This window comes from Vidua macroura, chromosome 8, assembly GCF_024509145.1.
Source record: "Vidua macroura isolate BioBank_ID:100142 chromosome 8, ASM2450914v1, whole genome shotgun sequence".
Taxonomy (NCBI): Eukaryota; Metazoa; Chordata; class Aves; order Passeriformes; family Viduidae; genus Vidua; species Vidua macroura.
The window spans coordinates 3,392,884-3,420,573 of NC_071578.1; the positions used below are offsets into that span (position 1 = coordinate 3,392,884).

Here is a 27,690-nt window from a genome sequence, read left to right on the forward strand (position 1 = left end):
TAAAGCCCATCTAGTTCCACCCCCCTGCCATGGGCAGGAAACCAGGCTGGACCAGGCTGCAGGTCAGGGAAGTGTTGGGATGGGACAATTGTGTGAGCTGGACCATTCCCAAATCCCTGCTGACTGGGTTCTGCATTGGGAATATTTCAGATTTGGGCTTGATTTTAGGTGGAACTGTGCTACTCTTTGGTGCTGATTTAAGCCAAACCCTTGCTGATTTAAGCCTCCCTTGCCCAGGAGGATGTTTTGAACTGGGAGATGAAAGGATGCTGTGGGCAGCTGTGGGTTAGAGTGATGGGATTTGCACCCTGGGCTGCTCCCCAAAATTGCATTGCAGGGAAGGCAGAACAGCCTTATCCCCTTGTTCTTCCCCATCTCCTGGACACCTTAAAGCATCAACCCCATCATCCAGAGGCCTGGGCACACCCACACCTGGTGATGAAACTGTGGCAGCACTAACGGGTTCACTGATGGCACTTGGAAATGAGCCTTTCTTCCTGGGTTTTGGTGGAACTGGCTGGTGTCCATCCCACACCCCTCTCTGCAGGGGTAGAGCCAGGTCTGGTCGTGCCCAGCACGTGTCTGTGGGATTTGGACCTCAGTCTTGGAAGCAGAATCCTACCTGGCCTTTACATTGTGTTAAAGCAGGCTGGTGCAGATTTGTGCCTAAGAAATGCAAAGTCTCAGCCTCCCCGTGTTCTGCCTGTGACCAATCCATGGTTTTTATAATCAAGAATAAGTCCCAAGACTGGAAAACTGCCCACCACAACTCTGGGATTCCAGATGGTTCAGGGTGATAATTTTGTATAGGTTTATTAAGGTGATTTGGTGTCTTTGCTACTTCATGTACTTATTGTAGCAAATAATTTAATGGAAAATGAGCAATTGCTGTGAGTCTGGAAATAAAGTTGGGGAGTTTCCTATTGTTACTGCTTTTGCTGGGTTTATTTAAACCACGAGTCACTCTTCTTAGCCCAGCAAAAAAAGGGAAGGGGGACGACAGAGTCAACAGTGATTTATTTCTTTAATGCATTTTTAATAAGCATACACCCAAGAATGAAGCAGTGATGCATAATTACATTACCCTGGCCACAAAACGTGGGCTGTTCCCACTGTGAGCGGGTTATTTAACACCTGGTGAGCAAAAGTGAGTGCCCTGCTGGGCTTGGAAGCTGGCACTGGCTCTGGGGTTCACATCTATTCTCTAGCAGCAGTTTCTCAGCTGCTGAAAAGTTTTTGCCTGGACTTTGCACCAGGGCTTCCTGCAGCTTGCTGCCTCTCCTGTGTCCCTGCCCTCCCTCTCCTGTACCCTTCGTGCACTTCCTTCAGAGGAGAGGCAGGAGCTCCCTTCCAGATTGCTGTTTCCTAAATTAAAGCAAGCCAAATCGATTTGAATATTACATTTGCCTACAAGGACCTCCCGCTAACTTCTGTGTTTTTCACAATTGCATTTTCCTGGTTTTGTTTAGTTTTTTTCATCTTTATCACTTCCCTGCTGCTGACTAAAGGAGCTACACAACAGGGGAAAGTGTGACTAACTCACTGCCTGCACAGGGGAAAGAGTGAGGCTGCTTCCACACATGCTGGTGATAAATGCACAGAGTAAACAGAATGGAAAAGTGGAGAAAAACAGTGCTTTTTTTTCTACAATCTCTTTTTTTTTTTTTTAACAGCAATGTTAGTCATTCCTTCCAGCAAGTACAGGTTAAAACAGTTTCCATCATGAGATTTCTTGCCGGAGAAGCAGTATCAGCTGAAAATTTGTGCTTCCTTCTGAAATTGTTTTTAACGTCTCTTGTTGTAAGAAAGTCCAAAAAATGTTTTTCCTCTTATTTTCAGTGTCTCCTTTGGTTTGACAGCAAGTCATAGAGATGCAATTTTTCTCTTTCTTCCATGTCCCGTGTCATCTTGGCAGCTATTTCCTATCTCAGCTGGGAGGGAAAGCATTTAATCAATGGGAAAAGGTCAGGGGGATTCACCCAGGAATAGGTTTGAAGCTGGTTTTTACTTAGGTTGAAATGGAGTAGATTCCAGATGATGTGGTCCCTTTAATTAAGGGACATTGTGCCCTTGTTTTAAAGCCTGCTGAAATCAGTGGAAAGATGCCACGGACTGCAACGGGCTCTGGAGCAGGTCCAGTCTCCTTTTGTGGTATAGAAATGCTTCTTCAACAATTTAAGAGCTTGGAGGGGCTGAATCAGAAGCCAACAAGTGACCTGCTCATGTATTAGGTCAGGAAACAGGTCTGAGCTCAGCCCCCACTGATTCAGGTGCTAATGAACTGCCCTGTTTTCCCTTCATGTACTGTTACAGCAGACCTTCTTTCCTATTTTTCCTTCAAGTATCCCAGCAAGGCTTTGGAAAGGGAAGGGAAATTTAATTTGTGTGTAAATACAGTATTGTGGTGTTTGTTTAATGCCTTTGTTTACTTTGAAAGTTCGTCCCGTACTAATGAATTTACAAAACCTACATTATCCATAAAACTGTCGCTGGTGCAGAATCCTCTAATAACTCAGATAAAGTGTTTAAACCACGAGTGAGTTTGCTCTATCCTTGAGTTGATAAATTGTGTAGCTTCATTTGGTAGGAATCAGCAATTTTATGTGGCAATTAATTTTAACGGCAGTAGGGAGCCAAAGGACTGAATTTTTATCCTTGGTTTTCTGCACATGTAGGGGAATAACCTCGTGTTTACTGTTCAGGTTACTGCCCTGGGATACAGTGTGTGTGTGCAGGGAATGTCACTTCACAGCCATTATGGCCACGCTGCTCCAGTTCATGGTCCAGCCCTCCAGATAAACCATTTTGGGGATTTCTCATCTCTTAAAATATGTCAGGAAGAGGGCAGATGGCTAAAAAATCCCTTCCCAGAATCTGTGTTGCTCTACTCCCTCTCAACTGCATGAACTAGCTTTTTTTTTTTTTTTTTGTTGCCTTTTTCATTGTGTAAGTCACCACCATCAGGGATGGTGCCAAAGTCATGAACTTGGAGTCAGAGAGGAAGAGATCAAGTTTTTCTGAAGTGATTCCCATTGTTTGTTTTCCCTTTGCTGGTCTCTGATATCCAGCCTGGAAACATCCCCTTTGTGCAGTTGGCTGCGAAACTGTAATTGTGCAGGATCTGATCTGGGAACCAGGAAAACCTTAATTCCAATCTCAGCTCCTGCCACCAAAGCTACATAGTGGAGCAAGTCATTTGACTTGATAATTTATGTCTGTGACACTGACTGCATCCTCAGCAGTGTGCAGAAAGCACCGGAGTTCCCCTAAAGCTAAAATCTGTCTTGAGGCAATAAAAAATGCCAGGGGAGGTAATTGGAAAGGGATTTATTTAGGATGCTCTTCAGTAACATCCACATTTTGGGGCTTTGCTGTTTATGAAACATGCTGGAGAGATTTGGGGGCATTTCTGGGAAAAACCAGAGAGACATCACTGAACTCATGGGGTAAATAAGGGTTTTAGCCTAGAACCAAAGGTGTTGGTCTCCCCTCCATGACCGTGGAGCTCTGTGGGTGGCTCTGTGGGTGCCACCAGGGGTTTGTCCATGGCTGGGTGTGGATTTCCAACAGCATTTGTGTTACAACACTTCCCAGAGTGGAGTGATGGCTCCAGAATGAGGTTTGGGGGTGTTATGAACAAGGTCGTGAGCCTGATGGAAATTTCATTTTGTTCCATATTTATTCTGCTGTTTGGGGTTGCACAGAGCTACTGGTCTGTAAAATGAGGTCGCAGCCAGGAAAGAAAGTTTGGGAGCTGTTGCTTTAGAGCTTGGGTTGAAATTAATTATTTGTGTACCTCAGAGAGTTGCACTGGTTTTTAAACAAGGCAGCTGGGTTACAAAGCAGTGGGAATTCATTGTGAAACACTTTGTGTGATGGCCAGCACTTGAACCTTGCGCTCCCTTGGTGCACCACCAACCAGAAATTTAAAATTGGCTGCTCAGAGTTGGCTGTGTAGTCACCCAGATATTTCATCACGTTATTTCAGAAATCCCAGTGGCTCCAGATGCTCCAGGGCCTCAGAGGAGTTCATTGTAGTCACAGATGGAAGGGTTGGTCTGGTGTAGCTTGTGTTATACTCCAACATGTTTAGAGAGGAGAAAGGTGGATACAGAAAGGAAGGCCAGAATAATACTGGTTTGAGAAGGAAAAGCCTAACCAGTGTGGAATTGGATGTAAAAAATGCAAAACCAAAGGTGTCAGCTTAGTGTCTTCAAAGGAAAATATTATCTTATTTTTTCTAAGATGAAAACACCTATGAAGTAATAATCTTTAAAAAGCTGAGTCCTCCTCAAACACCAACTCAAAATGCCAATAATTTGCAGAAAGGAAAATCTTTATTTTCATGCACAAAACACGTGGGCTGTGTGGAATGCAAAAATCTGATAAAATAGCTGAGCCAGGTGCTTGAAAGTGCTTTTCAAGGGGATTTCTCTGTCCAGGTGCTTGAAAGTGCTTTCCAAGGGGGATTTCTCTGTTGGGCCCTGCTCTTCCTGACAGCTTTCCCATTACCCATTCCCTCTTTTTTCTGCCATGAGCTCCCCACCACCCTCCTGCTCTCCTGGTACAGTGTTGCAGGATTATTTTCAAGGTGAATGTTTATATGCAGGCCATGTTCATGGGAAATGAGTCATCCGTGTGGCTTTTGAGTTGTGCAGTGCTGACTCTGAACATATATTTGTTTTTGTATTTGTTGCTCCCTTCTGAAAAAAACCCCAAACAAATACTGAAAGGTGTTCTGCTTAGGCTGGAATTGCTAATTCACGTTTAAATCGCTGTGCTTTGGGGATATTTGGTGGAGGGAGGAAGAACAGCCTTCCCTCACCATCCCTGCCCCAGGGATGCCATGTGGGAAGCTGCAGGTTGCTCCCGCTCCTCCAGCTGCAAACTCAGCATTTGAAGGAGAAATTCCAACTCATTTTTATGGTTTGACTTGTGACTTTGTTGTTGCATGTTCTGAGTTCCAAGGAGGAAAATAAATAGCAGGAAAGGAAAGGAGAGTAGGGTTTTCGTTTGCTTCCTGCATCTTGGGGACCTGTGCTCCGTGTTAGCTGCTGATAAGGAGGTTTTAAACCCACAGGCTTTAAAATGTGGCACACGGTTCAGCACCAGGGAAAATAGATGCATTTTTTTGTCTCTAAAATAGCTGTTCCTTGGCAAAGACTGTGCCATTTGGAACACCTCTGCTCTGGAGACAGGCTGAGAGCTGATGTTGTTCAACTTAAAGAGAAGAAGGCTCTGAGGAGACCTTGGAGTCCCTTCCAGTACCTAAAAATGCTCCAAGAGAGCTGGAAAGGGGCTTTGGGTGAGGACCCAGAATGACAGGACAAGAGGGAATGGCTTCAAATTGACAGTGGGCAAGATAAGATCAGGTATTAGTAAGAAATTCTTCCCTGTGAGAGTGATGAGGCACTTGAAGCCCAGAGAAGCTTCATCCCTAGAAGTGTTCAAGGCCACACTGGAAAGGGCTTGGAGCAGCCTGGGATTGTGGAAGGTGTCCCTGCCCATGGCAGGGAGTGGGAATGAGATGAGCTCTGAGGTCCCTTCCAGCTCAAACCAGTCTGTGGTTAGGCTGTAGCTCTGTGTGTATGTGTAATGCTGCTGGTCAAGGTTTGGATAAAACCACTTCATCCATCTCTCACTTCAGTCAATAAAACATGTTTTGTTTAGGAAAGCATTATGTCCATCCTGTTCTCTGTCAGATGCACCTTCCTGGTCCTCAGGAAGGGCAGTGTTCACGGCTCAGTCTCCACACACCTTTGAAATGCTGAAGCCTCCATATTGCTCCTTCCTGCACTCTCCTCTTCATTCCCCAGATTCAGCCTACTCTTGAGAATTTTGCATTTTTAGGGAGCTGAAGAAATTAATTTCCTGGGTTCCTTTGGCGGCGCCATGACCGTGGGTGCAGATATTTATGTTCAGGAGTCCCAGAGCTCCTCCCTGCCTGCAGCAGGTCCACGTTCACGTTGATGTTGTCCAAACCCCAGCCTGTGTGACCGTTTTCCCTGCTGGCCCTTCCGACGGTGCCTGCGAGTGTTGGCAGCCGCGGCACCGGCGCTGCTGCGGGCTGCCCCAGAGCAGTGATTGTGTTCTCCTGCTCCCTAGCAACTTGGTGTGCTGCTTCAATTACAAAGGGCTCGGGAAAACGCGCTCCATCTGGTTTTCCAACCCCAGATGCGACCACCCCAAAGAGTGATCTAATTCTTCTCTATATAGACTTGAAAACTTCTCACCAGTTGGTGGTGCGGGAAATCAAATAAGAGTCCTTAGGAGCAATAAGATCCACATGCTGGCCTAATTGCATATGGAGCTACACTGCTGCCCCTGCTCCAGTGTGTTTGCAATGCTGCTCTCAAAGGCGTATTGTTAGGCGAGAGGAAAAACCCACAAATCTTAATTTGAGAAATAATTTAATGTGGGCCAATAATTAGCTATTCACGACTGGGGCCCCTTCGTGTCTGGTGTGGTGTGTAAGGAGAAGGTGGGCAGGGCTTACAGGCAGCCTTGGTCTGTAGGCCAGGGGATGTGGAAAGGGGTGATATCTCATCCTGCTTTTCAGTACAGTCCTTTTAGTCTACACTAGATCATCTGAGGGTTTTATTCTTGCTTTAATGTGGTTCAAGCTTTTTTTTTAATTAAAACAAAAAAAATGCTGCTGCTTTCCCCCTCTGCAGACTGAATCAGGATGGGACAAGGGGGAATGGTATTAAACTAAAAAGGGGAGATGTAGGTTAGCTATTTGGAAGGAATTGTTCCCTATGAGGGTGGTGAGGCCCTGGCAAAGGGAGCCCAGAGAAGCTGTGGCTGCCCCATCCCTGGAAGCATCCAAGGCCAGTTTGGACGGGGCTTGGAGCAACCTGGGATAGTGGAAGGTGTGGAAGGGTGGAGCTGCATTATCTTTAAGGATCTTTCAAACCAAACCCCCTATGGTTTTGTGATTGTGGGGAAAGAGAGGCAGAACCCAGCCTGAGGAGTTACTGAGGAATGGGAGAGTATCACACAACCTTGATGGACTGCTGAAGCATAAAATTTCCTCCCTCCTCTGTTCTGCAGAAGATGCCGTCCTGAAATTCCTGGTTTAGGAATTTTTGTTGGCTTTAGGGCTCGGGATCAGACCATTATCATTTTAAGCTTGTCCCGAGGTGCCAACAGCTCGTCCTGCCTGGCCAGCATTGCGCTCTTCTACGCGTGAAGAGCAAGCGAGGGAAAGTCTGAAACCAGTTTCCTGCGCGCTTAGAACTTCAGACTGGGCTTTAAGGAGGGGGTGCCAGCCTTAAACACTCGCCCTGCGTGTTGGAGCGAGCCCCGGTTCGCAGCGGGGGCCGTTTTCCGTCGGGGTTTCCTGTGGGATCCCCGTGGCGCGCACGGGAAGCGCGGCCAGGCCCGCGGCCATCGGCCTCCCACAGGGAGCGGTGCCAGCCCCGGCCGAGGGCAGGAGAGCCCCGGGCAACCACGGAGGTGCTCCCGGCAGTCCGCAGGAAAAATAAAAACCTACAGAAAGGCACGACCCCTTGGGACCCATGTTTTGTCAACAAATCAAGCGGGCGCTATTTTAAGCCGCGATGTACCTCACGCTTCCTGTTTTTCAGAAGAAACTTCTTGTTTTTTTCGCTTTTATGTTGATGGATTTATTTTAACGGCTTGTTCCTGAGCCGGTGTGAAGGACTTTTCCCTCCCACGAGGGGGGAGTGGGGCTCCCTGGGGTCTGCCAGGGGGAAGGACAGCCTCATCCCCCTCCCAGGGGCTGCTCAGAGGGTTCCTGGGTGCACCAAGAGGACTTGAAGGTGGGCAGCTGTGGGGCAGCTGTCGAGGGGACGGCGCTAAGCTGAGCCATGTGTGGTTCTCTTTCGAGGAGCAGTGGCCCAACCAGTAAGGACAGAGTAAATAGTGTTCATTTCCTGCTGACCTTTTAACACCAACAGATGTTTTCTCTTACAAGTACCATAGGCCGCTTCAGTCCCTGACCTCATCAAGTGGGCTGCTGCTGTTTTCATGCTCAGCAGTCTATAAAACTCCTTATTTAACCTGTTTGGCTGAGACCTGCCTGCAGAAGTGGATCTCCTACCTTGGGCAGGACCTGTGTGCTTCTAATTCGAAATGCAGTATTTATCTTTCTTTTCTCTGGATGGACCAACCACTTCCTTCTGATTTTTGTCCTCTGTGGAGGATGGCAGATGTTTCCTGTGATGGGCTCTATCAGGCAGCTGGGGGAAGTGAGTTTCCCTTTATAATATTTTCCCTAGCATTCCTTGCACAGGTTGGATTTGAAACCCCATGGCTGGAGCAGTACGACCATCACCCTTATCCCTGTTTGTGGTGGTTGAGCAGGATGATTGGGATCTTGGAATCACCTCCAAGCTCAAAAAGTAAAACAGTGGCAGCTGGATCTTTTATCTGTGTGGAGCCATCCCAGGACCTGCTGGTGCCTTCTCCTCTCTTCCCCATGGGTCTTGGTCCTGCCCAAGGGAATCAAGAGGATTTCAGCTCCATCCCAGTCTACTCTGCTTGGAGATTGCATTGGTGTTGATTTTTTACCACAGTGTCTTCCTCCCTCCCACACCACCTGTGGATGGTGATGGGTGGGGATCTCTGCAGGAACTGAAGCAGTTTGGAATGCAAATGTGGTGGGAAGAGCAGTTAAGCTCTCATTCCTGACAGGCCAAGTAACACGCAAGTCTGGCCATGACTTGTGTGCCCAGGAACATCAGAGATGCCTAGTTCATCCAGGAGACATTTAAAGGTGATTTCTCTGGTGGATTTCCTGGTCAGAGCCTGTGTTCTTCTGCCAGTCCTGCCTGGAGACCACGGGAGCAAGCTCTGCAGTAAGGTAATAATGGAGGAGGGAAGAGTGGAGGCTGACTGGTGTGTGTGCCATCAATTCTTTGGAGACCTTTCCCTGTTGGTGAAGAGCCTGTTTCCAAAGCTGACGTGGCAGTAGTGTCTCATGGGATGTCATCAAGCAGGATGAGGTGTCTCGGTGATGAAAAAAGCCCCATGTGGTGCTTTTGGGCCAGTTCATTTGCTGTGCTGTGCAGTACAAAACTTGTCCTGGGTTCAGAGAGCAAATCCCATAATCCTGCTTTGTTTTGGAAGGAAACTTAAAGCCCATCCAGTCCAACCCCCTGCCATGGGCAGGGACACCTTCCACTATCCCAGACTGCTCCAAGCCCTGTATAACCTTGGACACTTCCAGAGATCCAGGGGCAGCCACAGCTTCTCTGGGCACCCTGTGCCAGGGCCTCACCACCCTCACAGGGAAAAATCTTTAACCTTGCCTGTGGGGTACATTGGAAGTATGAAAAATTAGCAGTATGATTTTCAGTTACTCTGTTATGCATCTGGAAAGGGATGTATGTTAATCCAAAGTTCACAGCTTTACCTGTAAAGACTCTTTTTTAATAGCATACTGAACTTAAGTTATTTCCAGGTTGTCACTTGTTGGGTTTTTTGTCTTTCTCTAAAGAGATATTTTGTTTTGTATTTGTTTTTTCAGTACTCTTTGTTTGTACTTGGTGAAAGATGTTGAGAAGTTTTACTTCATGAGTTGTGATTCTATCCAAGAGCAGCATTTCTGTGCAGGACAAGGGGAAACAAACCCTCTGTGAGTCAGGTTACCCTCCTTTTCCTGTTAGATCAAAAAGAGAAGAATGCAAATTCTTAAAAATTCCTGACTACTACCCAAACATTACCATTTTTAGAGTTTCAAGTTTAGAGAAAATGACTCACAGGCACTTTTAATAAAGGATTGCTCAAAATAGAGTGGAGTGTGATTCACATTAAAGAACGAAGACCCAAGAGAGGCAACAAAGGAGCCTTTCACCTGATGCTCACTCATCCCCATGAGGATGTTGGGAAGGGGGGATGGCACCTGGTGTTGTGGGAGCAATGTGCAGGGATCCTGCCCATCTTGTTTGTTGGGTTTTATTGGTCAGTGTAATTAGGCAATGCCTAATTGTTGAAGGCAGCCCTAAAGATGACACCTTTGAGGGTGCAGATCTAGAAGCAGATCAACAATTACAAACCCACCCAGCACTGTTCCCCAGCACTGAGCGTGTGTCCAGCACCACACTGGGCTATTCTGAATTTTAGGGTCACCATGGCAAGAGAGATGTCCCATCCACAGCAGTGTGCTGCCTGGAGGGATTTGGAGTGCGGAGCCAGAGCTGGCTCTACCTGAAAACAAGGACCACTCACAAAAATCTTGTAACACAAGCCTTGTGAGAATTGTTTAACAAATAGCCAGATAATCTAGTTTGCCTTTTCCACAGTGTTTTAGTTTGCCCTGCACTGGCAGTCAGCCTTTCCCAGGTTTAACCTTGCAGAGATTTTATCTTGCCAGTCTGCAGAGGTGGCTGCTGATTGTGGAAAGCATCCCTGACTTACCAAGTGGATTACTGGGCAAAATTGATTTTACTTGGTACATTCATATGCTGAAAAGCAACATAATAGCGTCTGCTCTGCTTCCACGCCAGTGAGGGGGAAGTGCCCCAACATGTGCTGGAGACCCTACACGAGTCTGAGAGGCAACTGGACCATATCCATCACCAGTGTAATTCTGACAGCATCGTTTTGGCTGACTGAGCAGGACCTGCAGAAATGCCTTAGGTGTACGTGCTGATGTATATTTTGTGGCTGTCTCTACTTAAGTGCTGTACATTCCCCGTGAGCTATGAGAGCAGAGACCTTCCCCGTGCTCCTTGCAGCTTCTTCAGTTGATATATGGTGTTTTCCCTCCTTTTTGTCAAAGTGTCCTCTGTCCCAGAGATAATGCAATTGCTATTCAGTGCCGTGCAAATACTCTTTTGTATTTGTATCTCTTTTCTATTTAATTACACTGTATAAATGTCCTCGGTAAATTTGATAAGTTGGGTGAAGGATATTGATTTTCGAGTCTCTCTTGTGCTGGGCTCCTTGTAGTAGCAGCAGCCGTTCCCCAGGCCTGTTTCCTGAGGAGGTTTTGAAGGTTCAGTGTTTAAGTAGCTATGGATAAGAAAGGAATTCCTTTCTCTACACTCACATTTGATCTGCTGATTGCAGGGTTTAAGGCCAGAGAGAAAACATTAGCGTTGGGTGCTTTGTTTTTTAAAACCTTAGACTCACATCTTCTGCAAAAGCGGGTGGGAAGGGAAACCAAGAATAGAGCCATTGCCTTCATTCCTGTAAATAAAGCTATGAGCTTTGGGATGAAATGAGAGAGGGATGCTCCCAGGGTCAGATGAGGTACTGGGGAGCAGTGGGAGGACCCTGGAAGGGTTCAGAGGCAGGTTGTTTGGGGCTTGGAGCAAGCTGGTCTAGTGGAAGGGATTTGGAACTAGCCAGTGTGCAAGGTCCCTTCCAACCCAAACTGTTCTCTGATTCCATGATTCTGGGACTTGCAGCTGGGCAGGGCCCCCCTCACCCCTCCATCACCCCGTGGCTGATGACAGGGCAGGAGGGGAAGGAGAGACCAGTGAGTGTGCAGGGAGGCAGAGAGGAGGGCAGGGAATTTGCAGGGCTAAAAGGGGAGGACCAGTGGTCTATTTTTAACTGCAGTTTTGAATGTGAAGTGTCACCGATGTTAAAAAAAGCTCCTGGTAAATGTGGGGAAGATGCAAAGCCAGCTGCAGCTTTTTGAAGAGTTCGCTGATGTTTGTGAGGAGGCTGCAAATGCTGCAAATGCTTGATTCATGGTGATGTCTTAAATTTTCCTTTCCTCAGCCCCAGGTCCAGGACTCCCTGTACCAGTGACTTTCTTTAAACGCTACTTAGTTCTCAGCCTCGTAAGATTATTTTTGTTCTTTAAGAAGCAAAGAAGAGAGAAATACAGATATTTGTGCACTTTCCTTTTGCGCTTGCTTTCGTCGCATTCTCTTGGAACATAATTTTTTTTTTTTTTTTTTTTTTTAATGCTGAAAATTGGACGCTGATTTTTTTCTGGCTAATTTCCATGTATTTCTCAGACAAGATTTTTAGCCTTGATCTGTAATACAGGCCTGTGGCTGTTCTTGCTAAAAGTTTGATCCCACCAGGACTTTCATTATAAATCCTTATTTTCAGTAGCAAATTGCTGTCTGCAAATGCCACCTCTCAGAGGTTTGGGTGGCTCGTGGGGCACTGTCCCTGTATTGACAGGTCCTGCACCTCTCTGCCATCTTCCCCAGGGTTTGGGAACGTGCGGTTTCGGCGTGTTTGCTGCTGGCTGCACTGAGGCAGGAGGCTGGAGCCATTGCTGTCAGGCCAGTGATCCGTGGGATAATGCATCCCCAAGTCGTGGCCGTTTCTGTCTATTGTGTCACCGATCCGCGCATTAAAGGGACCCCGAGTAGGTGTTGCTACAATAAACCCTAACAGCTCTATAGGAGCCGTCACAGTTCATTGCATCAATAATCTGTGTATTAAGGAGTCCTGAGCAGGCCTGGGCACACAATGGACCGTTATGGCTCCAGATGAGCCTGTATGAATTTAGGTCAGTAACCTGAGTGTTGTTAAATCCCAAAATTGCCCTGCCACAGAGAGCTGGCAAGGCTCGGAATAAAAACGTGTCGATTTTGCAAACCTGGTGGTTGCGGAGGATACTCTTGACTAAAGGTTGGTAGTGGGAGAATTATTTCATCTTATTTATTGCTGTTATCGAGACCTGTCTCTGCTCACGTGGCTCCCTCCTTCCCTCTCCTTTGACTCGGTGTGAGTGATGCTGGAAGCAGCAGGGAGAGGCAGGGATGGAGGGGTGGGATGGGAGGGGCAGGAGGAGGCAGCGTTCAGCAGTTGAGCCGTCCCGGAGCCGCCCCGCATCCCGATGGGCTCTTTCCCACGGGACTTCATGGAAACACTCACACATTTCCATCCTGCCTGTGCCTGACCCCGTGGAGCTCAGTATTGTCTGGAGCATGGCAGATCCCTGGGGGCTCCCCAGACCCTTGATTACTCCAAAAGCCACCCTCCATCCTCATTGCTGGCCCATTTCATGATCCAAGCCCTCCTTGGTGCTCGATGCCCCAACACCTGGCTGGGCTCTTCTCCTCTCTGGTGTTCTTTGCATCCTGCCCCTTCCTTCCTTTCTCATTTCCCTCAGACAAGGCCCTTTTGTGGGTAGGTGGAGGGAGAGGAATGCCTCCAGCGCCGGCCGGAGAGCCCAGTTCTCATTGTGGGTGTACGCCTGAATGGAGACGTAGCCTTGAACTCTTGAACTCTCTTTTTTTTTTTTTTTTTTTTTTTGTCGAGTAAAGCTGCTGTGTGCTGAAAACAAACAGGACTCACTCCGATGGAAAGAGATTGTATAGTGGGAACAGGTCTCAGACCATGAGAAAGGGGTTTTTCCATGTTTCCATTCTGAGAGTTTCCATTTGAGATTTCGCCAGCAGAAGATGAATTAGCTGAGCTGTTAAAGGTATTACACGTGTTTCCCCCTTCCGAAACTTGTTAGAACATATTTTCTTCAGTGATAGTAATAAGTGTTACAAACAAACCACAGTTTTCCCCTTTGAATATTCCTTTACACAGAGCATCGTCTACATTAAAAAAATAAGTACGTTAAGCAACATGAATAGCTTCAGGCTATTTTATTTCATGTTGCTAAATAAGTCAATGCAGATGAGTGCTTTTTATGTAAGAGTGGCTTGTAAATATAAGCGCTAAGATAAGGGCAAACTATAACTCCAAAGATTTCCTGGAGACAGAAGAGTGTCACTGCTGCCTTTCACTATTCCCAGAGTCCAGGCAGAGATCCCAGGACAAGGATTCAAAATGATTGAATTTGTGCCATGTGTGGGGGAGTTCAGTGTGCTGGAGGAAAGCTGAGTCTCCTGGTTTGCTGGGGCAGGAGGGGCTTCATCTTTGCTCTTTAAATGAGTGAGGCTCTTCCTCTGGGTGAATGGTGGCATCTCCTGCAGGGCTGAAGATTCCTCCTCTGGGCTTCCACTGGGATTTGAAGAAGTGGATGGTGTGATCTTTTCCCAGCATATGTGGGTATTCATGTAATATTTAATTGCTTGATCCTGATTATGGAAGAATTAAGAAATTAGGAGTGAAGGCTAGAATTCCAGAGTTGGAGACACTCCAGCTGTGTGTCCTGTACATCTGTAGGGCTGAGATGTGGGTGCCATCATGTCCTTGCCAGGTAATGCAATGCAGCAGCACCTGGTTACAACTCAGGACACTGAGTGTGCCATGGCTTTGCCTGTAAGGATATCCTCATCCTTATTTTATTGTTTCTTTTAATTAGGAGTAGTGATACAGAGCCAGGGACTTGCAAGAGTCTCACAGACAAGTGGTCCTGGTTGTAGTCTTGGTACTTTGGCTTGGGATCCCAAGGGAATGTGCTGACCCTGGGGTGGTTTGGGTTTGTATTGCTGCTCTTGCTGTTTTGAACTTTCTACTGAGGAGGAATTCAGGAGTAACTTGTGAGTAGTGCAGGAGTGTTTCCTACATGCAGATGTTCAGTCACACCCTGCAAGGCAGGAGCTCCAAGTGCTGCTGTGGTGCCTCTGCAAACCCTGAGATCATGGCAGGAGCTGGGCTTGGGGGATCAGCAGCACAGAGTTGTGGGGATGGGAGAAACATGGGGATTCACAGGGCATGGGATGTGTGTGGCAGGAGGGGGTACAGAGGTTGGCTCTTGGTACATGTGGCTCTTGGCCCCATGGAGATTTTGGTATGCAGCTCATACTCAGGAAGTTCGGTCACCCTGATTACAAACATACGTATATTTGGAGATGTATAGTGAGATATCTGCCTCTTTCCTAATTTGATTTGCATTTATATGGGGAGAGGAAAACCACTGGAGCAGGGGAGTGGGTGGCTTTGTGTGGTTCCCTAGCCAGCAGAAGCTGAAAGCAATTTACAGTTCACATTTAGCTGTATTAGTAGTAACCAGAAGGAGACATCTGAAGGTAAGTGGCCATGTCCTGCCTCTTGGCACTGAGGAAGCTGAATTTGCCTTTGTTCGGCTCCAGAGACGGATGAGCTCTCCCATCTAGCTCCAGAGATGGGTAATGATGCCACGGCACAGTTTGCAGTTGTTCTCAGTTAATCATGTTCGAAATTTAAAACATAAAATGCTATTTGTGAGAGTGAAAAGGATGAAGTTTGCTGTGTTATAGCTGGGGGGGGCGAGAACTGAACAAAACCAAACCTTGGAAGCAACAATAACTGCACACCAAAGGGTTTATTTAAGCAGGACTTTTTTCATAGCTGTTTCATCTTATTTTCTTCTTGTCCTTGCTCTTGCTTGCTCATCTATATGCAGCATATGGAAAGGTTGAAAAGTGGCAATTACTAAATGAGAGTCGACAGAAACTGTTCTCCAGCAGCTCCAGATGGGGTTAGTGATGCTGTTCCCAAGCTGCCGGCGCTTCACTCCGCAGTATAAAATGCCCTCTAATGGACAAGTAACTGCATAACTCATCCAACAAACCGGCAAATACTCATTTTTCTCAGGATTTCTAATCTGCTGTGCTGATTTTGGTACAGGAGCAGCTAATGGCTTGAGTAGACAAGAGCTTTTGCTTATCCAGATGTGCAAACAGTGAAGGTTCACCTTTCTCCAGTGTTGATCGTTACGATTAGTGCAAGTCAGTAATTTGTAATTTAAGGAATTTTGTTAAAACATAGAATGTGATTTTATTTTACAGTATGGCAGGGACCCCTGGAGAATGTAAAATTATTTATGTACCTTTTCATCTTGTTTCATTTGAAAACTTAAGGGTAGTTTTCCAGCCCTTTACGTGCTTCAGCAAGATCAGTGTGCATGTTATCAGCGTCAGATACTTAGAAAAACAAGATAAGAGAGGTTGAAGGAGGCCCATGATTAATTAGCAAATAGATTAGGCACTCTCAAAGCTAAGTGGGTAATTGGGGTTCAGCTCCTGGTTATTGTTTTGCCCGACACCAGCCTCTGAAGGCTGTTGGTGCAGGGTAAGCAGAGCATCAACCTGCTTCACTTCTGGTGCCAGAAAGAGAGATGACAGTTATTTTCTTTAAAGCAATTTTCTTGCTGTCTGTCGGGGTTGCTTGTTTGTACTTCAGCTTTAGGAATGAAAGGAGTGCCAGTTCTGGTATTTCCTAGTTTTACTTGAAAGCTCACAGAGGATCTGTGGAGGGCTCTTACTACCTGGCAAGGGAGCATTGTCTGGATCTTCTTTTCTCAAAGTCAAGAGCAAATAGCTAATGTTGAAAATTGAAATAGGTAAAAGAAATTGAAAATAAAAGGGATGTCTCACTCCCCTCTTTTTTGTTCCATGACTATTGAGGCAACCTGAATACTGTCATTTCAATTGATCTTCATAATATCTGTCTGGCTGCTGAGAACCCAGCCTGAAGAGGAATTTGTAGCCTGACACACAATTCTTGCAGAAACTTTTCTAAAAATCCAGTTCCAAACAAAAACCTCTCTTGTGCTTTACGCATCATTAAAACAGGAAGAAAAATGCTACAAACCCATATGTCTTTTTTCCCTTTGAAGGGCACCTATATATAATAGTGATTCTCCTTCTCCCGAGTCAACAAGTAGCTTTGATGGAGTAGAACTGCTGAGGAATAATCACTGTGACTTTCAGAGTCTGTAAGGGATGCAGGATCAGGCTCTCTGTGTCATCTTTGAAGCGTCATTATTTTGGCAGAGACTATATCTCGTTGCATAGTGTTTTAAGATGTGGTCTGCATCATTATGTAGCGTGTTTAATTTAGCAGCAGATGTGCAGGCTCATATGCCATTATGGTACATTTTGTTCACTCATATAATAGCAAGTTCCTCAAAATTGTTACCACTTCTTCAGCACAAGACTCGTACAGGGTGTTATTCACCTTGTCTGTGTGATGAGGAGTGCAAGAGTCCTTTGTGTGCCATCAGCAGGTGCTCATGTGGGAGTGCTGGTTCTCCATGAACACGTTTAACCTGCTGCCTCCCTGTTTTCCCTGCATTCAGGGAGTGCACCTTCCCCAGCAGGTTTTAGGGGAAGGCACCAGTCAAACAGTTGAAGGGTTGTTAGTTTTCTGGGCTGGAAAAGAAGCTGGACAAATAATTCTTCCTGCCACCCCCAGCAGCATCCAGGCATTCCCACAGAGAAGTCTTAACACAGAACATCACCCGCGGCAGCAAAATCATGATAATAACTGCTAAAAACATTAAACCTAATTAATGGCTTTATAGCAGGAGTCCTGCCCTCACTCTTTTGAGGGTGATGATGGTCTGGGGTGGTTGCAGACTGCTGGGAGGGTGTTGAGGTTTAATCCCAGCCGGTAGCTCAGTCCCATGCAGTTGCTTACTTCCTCCTGAGGGATGGGAGAGAGAATTGCAAGCGTAAGAGTGAGAAAACTCGTGGGTTGTGATAAAGGCACTTTAATAGGGAAGGCAAAAGCCCTGCATGTAAGCAAAACAAAACAGGGAATTCACTCCCCACTTCCCATGGGCAGGTAGGAGTTCAGTCATGCCCAGGAAAGCAGGGCTGCATCATGCATAGCAGTGGACTTGGGAAGACAAACACCAACACTCCAAACATCCCCTCTTCCGTCCTCTTGCCTACTCTACATGCTGAGCATGACACCACATGGTCTGGGATATCCCTGGGTCAGCTGGGATCAGCTGTCCTGGCTGAGTCTCTTCCCACCTCCGTGTGTCCCCCCAGCCCCCTCCCTGGTAGGGCAGTACAAGACCCTTGACTCTGTGTAAACCCTGCTCAGCAATAACAAAAACATCCTTGGATTATGAACCCTGTTTCCAGTGCAAAGCCAAACCAGCACCCCACACTGGTTACCACGAAGAAAATTAACTCTATCCCAGACAAACCCAAGGTGTGATTTACAGCCAGGGTAGTTCTCCCAAAAAAAAAAACGAGAAAAAGCCTTTTTTTTCCATAGCATCATATTTCACATACAATGGATGAACATGTTCAGTGGAGTGGGAGAAGTCAAACCCTGGCCACACAGAAATGCTGTGATTCCTCTTCTTCCCAAGTGAGGGGTTTTATATCTCTGAGGCATTATTAAAAAAAAAAAAAATTTTTTTGGGTAATGCAATTCTGTGTTTGTTCTCACTGTTTGTATAAATGTTTAATCTGTTTTTGATTCCTACTGGGCTATTTGGTTTAATGGTGTCTTAACACTGTGAGCTTCCCGTGTTGTCTCATTGTGCTTTAAAAGACAGTATCCCAAAATCCCATCCCCAGAAGGACCGTGCTGTCTGTCCCTTCCCTTCTGTGCTTCCCTCCTCCCCTGCAGTCTGGGAGGGAGAGGCAGGTGATGGGGGCTGAGCAGGGCACTGCACTTAGGGCTGGCTGGGAGGAGGGATGACAGAGTGTTCTCCAAGTGCTCCTCCTGCATTGTGCCGTCTCCTTTGTCCGCTTCCCTCCCCTGTCATTATCTCTGCGTGTCTCCTGCTTTCTTTTCCCTGCCTTGCCTTTCTTACGCTGAACTCTGGTTCCCAGCCCCTCCTGGCCTCCCCAGGCAGCTGAAACGCTGAGCAGTGGGAATGGCCAGAGCTCAGGATAGTGAACACCCAGGGATGCTGATGCAGGGCTGGAGCAGTTCACAGCTCCGAGGGCTGTCCTTGCCTTCAAATCTCAATTCAAATTTGATCAAGCTGTGAAAAACTGGGCCTTTACACAAAGGAGGCTACAGGGAGAGCTGCCCGTGGCATCAGCAGATACTGACTTCAACAGTTCTGCTTGGGCATCCTGCTCTGCTTCCAGCTGAGAGGACTGACGTTCTGCAGTAATCATGAGTACAAAACCTCATCCAGAAACCTCTCTTTTCCTGAGAGCCTAAGAAATATCCTGCAGTACCATCAAAACATTTGCACTTGTTGAAGTAAGGAATTGTACATGTGAAAGCAATGTCGATGTGAGGAAAGAAGGATGGAATTTTTCCTTTGCTGTTTGGAAGTGGGACCTTTTGCAGTTTGTGGAGCTGGTAGTTTTCTGTAGTAGAGACTCTCCATTTTGTTGCTGCCATATTTCATAGAGGGTAGAAAATGTAGTCGGTTGGTTTGTCACAGAACAGGGTGTAGGGGACACCATCCTGCTTTCCCAAGGCTGTGCACAGACAGGGAACGTGCGAGATGTTGTGTCTGGAGCACTGGAAAGGGCACATCTTAATCACCTGCCAGGTGCTGGATGGTTTGGTGGCAGTGCCTGTCATGGATACTCTCAAACAGATGTTGCCCACTGGCACAGGTTGCCCAGAGAAGCTGTGGATGCTCAATCCGTGGAAGTGTCCAAGGCCAGGTTGGACAGGGCTTGAGGCACCCTGGGACAGTGGAAGGTGTCCCTGCCCATGGCAGTGGGTGGCACTGGGTGATCTTTAAGGTTCCTTCCAACCCAAACCTTTCTGTGGTTCTGTGATTGATGTTTGTGCTCCTGTCCTACCTCATGTGCCATAAAAAGATGATACAAAAGCGCAAGTTGAGAAAGAGCTTAGAAGACAGGATGTTCTTCATGAAATCACTTTTCTCTTGCTTTTATCTAACCGTGCATCTTATTTTGGAAGATCACCTTTATTTCTTTTCATTTTCCATCAAAAGTCAGGATAAAAAAAGCCCTAATACAGCTTTCTCTGCACTCATTTTCTGGCTCATGGATTGTGGTCTTTAACGGGCAGTATTTAGAAGCTATTTAAATGTGTTACGTCAGGATTGGGGTTTTTTTTTCCCTAAAGTGTTGTATTTAAGTAAATTCCTTCCTTAAATAAATAAATAGCTATGGGCTATCGTCGTGTCCAAGGGTTTTCAAGAAAATTTACATTTTGAAAGACACTGTTGGAGGCTAACACAGCCATGCAATTACTCTATGTAAATCACTTCACTTATTTCCTAATCTTGCTGAGGATGAAGTACAATTTTTGTGCGTGTGCCTCTTCCTCTCAAATTTCCTTAGACAATGAGGTTTTCTTGTCTTTTAATTGCTGGCCATGATTTTTGTTCTGCCTAGTCTGATTGTGTTTATTTTATGGTGGGGGACCTTTATCCCTGGGATTGTTCTGAGATTGGGTTGGCTGTAGAAACCATTGGGGATAGATTGAAGTTGGGTGCACAACTAATTGCATCTTCCATCCCACAAATGGAAGAACTGCTTTCTTAATTACAGCCTCATGCAAAGGCTGGGGAATATACTCTTGTTTCTGTGCCTCACACATCTGCTTTTTTCCATTTTATCCATCCCTGCCAAATCTGCCCAGCAGCTCCTGCCACATTTTTAATAAGTCTTCTGAGCTGGGCTTTTATTGCTGGTTGGTACCACCACAGACACCTGTCAGACAAAGATGGGGCAGTTCATGTCATTAGGAAGGAGCTCATTCATGGGCATTACATTAAGCTGTGTGGGGACTCTGATGAGCAGTAATTTCTCTGATTGTTATTAGTTTCTTTTGTAGGAAGTTTTCCTCCAGGGAGTAATGCAGGGAATTGAGATGGCTGGGGGAAAAAAACTTTAATGGATGCATTCGTCCATCAGAAAATGCACTCTGTCAGAATTAAATACACTTTGCAAATTGGTTTTGTTTGGGGAAGTAAAGGGGGAAAGAGTTGCAGCCCCAACGTAATGAACCACTTGAGTGTTCTCAGAACAAAATGGTAACTTTTTCTCTTCTTATGTGATATTTTTCTATAACCTGGTATTTCTCCCTGAAAGTGGAACGGGATGTAATAGAGGTAAAAGATCATGTGTGTGCCTGTAAATGTTGATCATGGAAATGCCACTAGCTATTTGGGCTGTAGCTACACTAACAGCTTAATTTTTGTTGCATGAAATATTTTGACTGTACCAAGCTTCTGCCTCCGGAATGGAAGTTTTCTGCATCTTCTAGAATGTTGCATTAATTTTTAATATGAGTGGGAATCGTGCTCTTTAGCATCCCTATGTTTTAAAAAAAATCAATTAATTATTGCTATAAATCTCAGTGATTATGCTGCACTTGTGCTGCTGGGAAATTGGCCATTAACTACCAGGAAATCGCCGATCATCCCTTAGTTGGAATTCAGCTGTACCGACACGAGGCTTTTCCTTTTGGAAATTAACTATCAATGTGATGCATAATTGATAACCATTTATAATAATAACAATAATCTCCATGAAATTGTCATCCCTGAGTGCAGCAGCTTTGTTAGAGCCTTTACCCCTTGTGTGCTCAGCCTACTGCACTGGTTAACTGGGTTTTCTGGGAAGTTATTGGAGTGTTTTTAGGAGAGCCAGTGCTGGTGTAGGAGAATAAAATGCAAAGTAGAAATGCCTGACTGGGCTACATGAACCTGCAAGGGTGCTCCAGAGGATGGGTTAAGTGTTGCTATTGCTTCCCTACACAAGGGGATGCAAAACTCCAGGTTACAAACACTGCCCAAGGTCAACTTGTGGACATCAGCCTGGATTTTCTCGTGTGGTGTCTTCTCTTGCGTCCTGCATTTCATGAACCTGACTTTTTTTTTGGTTTGTCACAAAAATTTGCTTTGCAAATGCTGCAGTGTGAAAATTCACCTGCTGGAGAGGAGCTGTTTGGGAGTCAGTTTGAATGAATGGTGCCAAGTTTGTGGTTACTGCTGGCTTTTCAGAATTTTTTTCAATTTTTTTTAAACCACCCTACTGTATGTAGGCAGAGAGGTTGGGACTCTGCAGGGTGATACAGATAGCCACTTGCTGTGCTTCCACTCATTTCTGCCTTCCTCTTCCCCTCCTCTCTGTGCAAAGCTTCTGAAAATGTGGTGGTGCTTTGCTTTGCCTCTAGAAATCACAGATTTGCACTAATTCTGTTCTTTTGGTGCCTTGCAGTGAGTGGTGGATGGCTGGGGGGTGCAAAGGCTTTTTTCTTGAGCAGGATCCCTCCTTGGGAAGATTTGTAGCTGTTATCAGCTGTTATCATCTGTCTTCACCTTAAAATACAAAATAGGATTTCGAATCAGCAGTCGCATAAAATATTAGTGTGTGTTATGTTGGATTGTTGGAATTCAGTTGTCAGCATGAGGTATCTTCTTCCATGTCTTGATTCATGAATGCTATTGTGGAACTTGCTTTGAAAAACTCTCACCTGGGTTTGACATCCAAAAAATCAAACCTGGTAGAAGTACCACAACAGTGACCACAGTACCACAATTTGTGGAATTCAGAGGCTGCAGCTGAGCTCAGCTCAGTGTTCAGTGATTAAACAAACCTTTGGCTCTCTGTAGGAGCAAAACGTGTCATACCTCAGAGCATCCATTAAGGGACTTCCTCTGTGCCACCAAAATGCAGAAAACCTTTAGCTGCTGTCTCTTTGGAGAGCATTTCTTGTTAATCAGCCAAATGTGTGGCTTCATGGATCATTTTATCTCCCTGGCATTGAAAATGTGTGCACTAGAAACAGCACCTGAAGTTTAAGGTTGGCCCTTATGAGGGCAAGGACAGGCTGGGGTGACAGCTGGAATATACATCAAGGTCTTCTTGTAAATTCAAGGTTCATTGATGACTTTTACAGGGCAGGGTTTAAATATGAAAGTGTTTTGTGTATGAGAGTACTGGCAGAGCAAGAACTACTTCCCCTGTTTTATATACTCACTAAGAATCTTTCAGCATCTGTGAGCCTACAAAATAACCTCATGGATTTTATCCACTAGGAATAGATTTTTCAGTCAGAAATAAAACTGGGAAGCCCGTGCAGTGCTTTGGCAGTTCTTGTGTGTAAGGCTGGTTTTCTGAATCGCAGGGAGGGTAAAGAGACTGAGTTGTGGTGCCAGATGTGTGACTTGTGGGGTGCAAACTCAGGGTTGTCCTTTCCAAAACCTGCTCTGCTGTTGGGCACAGGCAGATCTCACCTGGTGTACTGGAACTCTGACACTGGTTTGGGGCTGGAAGGGCTTTAACCCCATCTCCTTCCATCCCCTACCGTGGGCAGGGACACCTTCCACTATCCCAGGTGTTGAGCCCCATCCACCCTGTGGATTGGGCACTTCCAGGGATGGGAAGTGAACAAATCTTACGAATCCTCTCCTTTCTCTGCAGGATCCACAGTGGCGGTATGCACGCCGATTCCTGTGAGTTTTCCTAAGCTCCTGGGGGACTGCTGTGCTTTTTGAGTCAGAAAGTTGCAAAATCCCATCAAGAATGGCACTTGTGGATAAACACAAAGTCAAGCGGCAGCGACTGGACAGAATCTGTGAAGGTAAGAGTGTGCTTTCATTTTTCTGATGGATGATTAGGGTAGAATATCTGATTTTTTCCTTGTTTCTTTCAGTACTTAGGCATAAAGAGATCCAAATCCAGGACTGGATTCCCTGTCCTCTCTGTAGGCTCAAAATACATTCACACTGCTCTGGTTACTCACTTGGAAGTCATGTGTAGTCCTGTGAAGAAGATTTTTGTTTAATTACCAGGTCACCTCCTTTTATCCTAATTTCTACTAAAACGATTTGGTCAGTCCCAATTTAAAACATATTTACTATTGTCCTGTAAGAAAATGATGGAAACTGTAAGAGTTGTTGTTCTTATGGTTTTGAGCACATTGTTGTGGCAGCTTTTATTTGGTTGGTGTGTGGGGGTCAGGCAGGTTTGCTGCAATTCTTCATTCATGGTTTGTTACAGGTGACTTTTACATTCAAGAGTGATTTTCCAGCAGAAAAAGTTTTTAAGGAACATTTTCTATTGTAGCTCACATGGTGTTAAGTTACTTATGACAGAAATCAAGTGATGGCAAACAAGATCTGACTTTTTGGTGTACACTCCAATAATTCTCCAGTGCTCGTGTAAGTTCTGCCATCAGCAACAAGTGCAGAGCAGAGTGTTATTTTAGGAGGAATATCTCATGTGCTCAGCTGCTCTTAAGGAGATGGGTATTGGCCTGCAGGCTAACAATTTACAGTATTACTTGAATGCCAATAAGGTGAAATGAGATTTGGTGGTGGATAAAAGCACAGAGCTCACAGGGGAGTTGTGCTGCGCCCATTTGAGCAAAGCGTGTGGGGCTTTGTGAAGTTTCAGTGTGAAATGCTGATCAGCAGGACAAGGATAGATTTTGATTTTTCTGTGTTATATATTGCTTACTCCACACTGCTGCTGTTTTGAACGCATCGTAAGTTACTTATCTCTTTTAATTTTGCTCTGTTAATTTTGGAAAAGGGGAGACAAAGCAGAAGAGGTGAGTTAGGAGGGAGTATCCAGGGTATGCTGCAGTGTGGAGTTGCCTCTTTCTCCTACTGAATGTCATAAACGCTCAGGTGTAGCACACTATCTCATCTTCAAAACTTACTTTGAACTTGACTTAAAAGAGTTCTATCAGCTGAGCCTGGATTTTCAAAAGCTGCCTTTGTGGTTTGATGTTTACCATCAGATCTAGTTGCTGAGTGTACAAGAAATTCAAAAGGATCGTACGACAAACCTGCTAACGGAGCTTTAGATGTGATTGAAGTTTAGATTATTTTTCTCTGATATATGAGCTTTCTTCTTCTTTCTTGGTCAAAAGATATTATTTTCTAATCTGTAAATGTGCAGGAGACATAACTTTTTAAAGTATGCTTTGTCATTTGCCACTGGGTTTGTAATTTGATGGAAATGATGGGAGACGCTGTTGTGTTGTATTTGGAAGCAACAGACAAGGACTGAGTGTGAGAAGCATTGTAAAAATTACCTTGAAAAATGCAAAAAGCTTTGGATTTGCTAAAATACTAGATGTGTAGGACAGCTGAATACTCTACTGGCCTCTCTGATGACTATTTTTTACTATAGGCTCCTAATCTTGGATTATAGCATAGAAAAGCACTGAAAGAGGCCATCCCAGATGCTGTGAAAACACACTTTGAAAAAAAGAGATCATTTTTCCAGAAAGGTATATTGAATAATCAGTGAAAGATGATGAGAAATTAGGGAACTAGTTCAGCAGATGGAGGAGTCTTTGGAAACAGAATTGTGTTCAGTGAGATGAATCTATTGCTCCATCAAGCTTAGGGCAATGTGGTCCAAAATAGTTGCTTTTAACGATTTCCTGTTCTGTGCAAGCACTTAAGAAGCTTTTCCCTTTAAATGTGAATGGCGTACAAAGCTGCATTTACCTGATGAAAGACTAAATGTCTGCCAGCACAGAGGCGGATTTCTGTGCTTTTCCTGAAGTTGCATATACCATCCCTTTTACTATTCCCCACACAAACCCTTGCAGAGTTTGCTAGGAATTGACTTTATTCCGTGCAGCAGGATGGTGGCAGGTCTGGAGGTGAAATATCCTCGGGCTACATGTTGTAATCGCTGTCCAAACTGCCAGACAGATTCTTCTTCTTCCTGCAGGCTTACTGAAACCATAACCAGACACATGTTGAGGGAAATGCCTTACAAACTGTCGGGGCATTAAAAGAGTTTATTAAGGAGTTGCAGTGTTCGTATTACTCTGTTAAACGTACATCTGGCGTGGAAAAATAATCCAAGCCATACAAGGAGGTGGTATAGTTTAAAAAGCCAGTTCACAGCCTTTACAGGCAGGTTTATGAGTCTTCCAAAGAGAGGAGCTGTGCAGTCTCAGTGCATGGCTCAGCTTCACCAGCTCCTCTGGTTTTGGTTTTCTAAATATATATTTATGGCATCTCTGTGTGACAGCGTTACTTTTTGCTCTGAGCAGGCTGGTTTGAAGACATAAATTTTTTGACCAGGTCACAGATTTTGATCTGTAGAGGAATATGGGTGGGATAAAGGTCCAGACTTGAGGGGATAAAGGAATTTCAGGGCAGCAGCCTGCAGCAAAGACATTTTGAATAGTCTGTCAGCAATTAAGTGGGTTGGTGATGCCCACCCGAATGAAGTGAAGTTGGACTGTGCTCACAGTGGTCTTGGCGTACCCATTTCTTTCTCTTCTGGTTGTCCCAGAGACTTTGGGTGCCTATTCTGTAATTGGATCCATATGGGTGGTGGGATGGACCCATTGAATGGCTGGGGCTTTTGCAAATAATATATGCAGAGTGGTTTGCATAATTCCTGTTTGTGGAATTGTGTCTTATTCCATAGTGGGTCAAAGTATGCTTTAGAGGTGGAGCTGCTGGTGCTGTGAGGAGTCAGACTTCTCCAGCAGCCCCTCTTTTGGGTCCTGTTCCCATGAGCTTGTGATTTTGCCACATTTAAAATTTGTTTGAGCTGAAATTTTCTTTCCATGACGGGTTTTTACCTCAGGGCGAATGAAAGAAAAAAAGAATTCCAGCAAAAACTGTGGAGCCGCGTCCGAGTGGGAGATGGAGAGGGAGGGATGTTGGCTTTGCTGTGTGTGAAACAAAGCCGAGGCACAGTCCTACAGCCATGGATGTGGAGCTGCCAGACCTGCCTGCTCTGCCTGGGATAAAAAGGGCCTGAATTTTGCAGCCAAGTTGCTGTGTGTAGGAGTGGGCTCTGTCCCAAACCTGGTGCAGTTTCCAGCCTTTCAGAGAAATGGCAGCAAAAGCCCTCAGGGCAGAGGCTCACCTGCCTTTCATTTAGGAAACAACAACAGAGAGATTAGATGTAATTTTTTCTTTGCTACCTGTGGTAGAACAAGGTGCCTGACAGTGCCTCCAAGAAACCCCACACTCAGAAGACCATGGCACTCCTGGTGTGTGGCATCCATCCCTCCCACGGGACTCCAGTGCTCGCACACGGCATTCCCGGCAAGGAAATAACTTGCAGCATCATTTTTGCTGCTTGCTCAGCTGATCTTTATCCTGTGCTTCTGTCAATATGGTTAAACAAATATTAAGCATCACCAGGGGGTAAGCAGGGAGTGAGAGCAGCCCATGCACAGTTGCTGGTTGTGTCTCTGGGAGCAGACTGGGGAGAAAGTGCTATGGCACTCTTGTTGAGTGTCAAAAGGCAGCAGTGGTGGCACATCCCGATTCAGGATGGCAGCATCTTGTCTGTGTGTAGAACATGGGTTTCCCAGCACCACTGAATTCCTCTGGGATGATCCCAAGTGCTGCCTCTGCCCCAGACCATTGCAGCTCTGCTAGCCTGTCCTCACCACCAGTGCCATGGAATGGGAAAGCCTGGCTTTAGAGATTGTAGCTTGCACTAACATGTATGAGTCAGTAAAGCCTTCAACACATGCCCCAAAAGTGGCAGCCCTGAGATGAGCCAGAAGCAAAGTGAAAAAATAATAGCAAGGCCAAGCAAACACAGACATTTTCTGACAGTTTTTGCTCCAGGATTTGTTATTATCCAGTGGGAAATCATGTCCTTACGTGTCAGTTTGTGCCACCAAAGTTGTCTGTATTTTGCAGAATAGAACTGTTGCAGGGCAAACAAGCCATCCATATTCTTTCTTTTCTTTCAGATCCTTTGATATGTCTGATGGCTGATAAATGCCAGCACAGTCACATAATACTTTTCAGTGCTTAATGCATAAGTCTCTGGCTTTTTGACTTACTCCCTTACATTCTGAGTGGCACCCTGGTGTCCTGTTCAGCTGAGGCTTCTGTGGTGATACTTCCTGTGGGAATTCCTCCTGTATTTATCTTCCAGCCACTGTAGTATCTGTGTGTGGCCATGACTCTCCACAAATCCTTGTTTCTCTGTAGGAATGTGACCCCACCGTGGTTACTGAAGCCTCTTGGGTGGGTCTGAGTCCTTGATGCAATAATTTCTTGCCAACCTTGAATAGGCACCTTCCTGTGACACACTGTCCAGCTGGGATCATGGAATTACAGGGTGGGTGAAGGGGCTGCCTGGGGAGGTTGGGAGTCCCCATCCCTGCAGGTGTCCAAGGAAGGCCTGGGCTGGTGGCTGGTGACAAGGTGGGGATTGGTCACAGCTTGGA

The 27,690-nt window shown here is 45.7% G+C and overlaps 1 protein-coding gene across 2 annotated transcripts in view; it reads left to right on the top strand.

Annotated features, from left to right (window-relative positions):
* The window catches only part of CTBP2 (C-terminal binding protein 2), a 130,864-nt gene that overhangs the window by 53,131 nt on the left and 50,043 nt on the right, over positions 1-27,690 (top strand). The window contains exons 1-2 of one of the 2 annotated variants that reach the window (XM_053983267.1): positions 8,419-8,827; positions 22,935-23,094. In XM_053983267.1, coding sequence (XP_053839242.1) covers positions 23,037-23,094 — 58 coding nt within the window. In that variant the 5' untranslated portion in view covers positions 8,419-8,827; positions 22,935-23,036. Of the gene's footprint in view, positions 1-8,418; positions 8,828-22,934; positions 23,095-27,690 lie in introns of those variants that run through there. The other variant, XM_053983266.1, reaches the window with a different exon arrangement.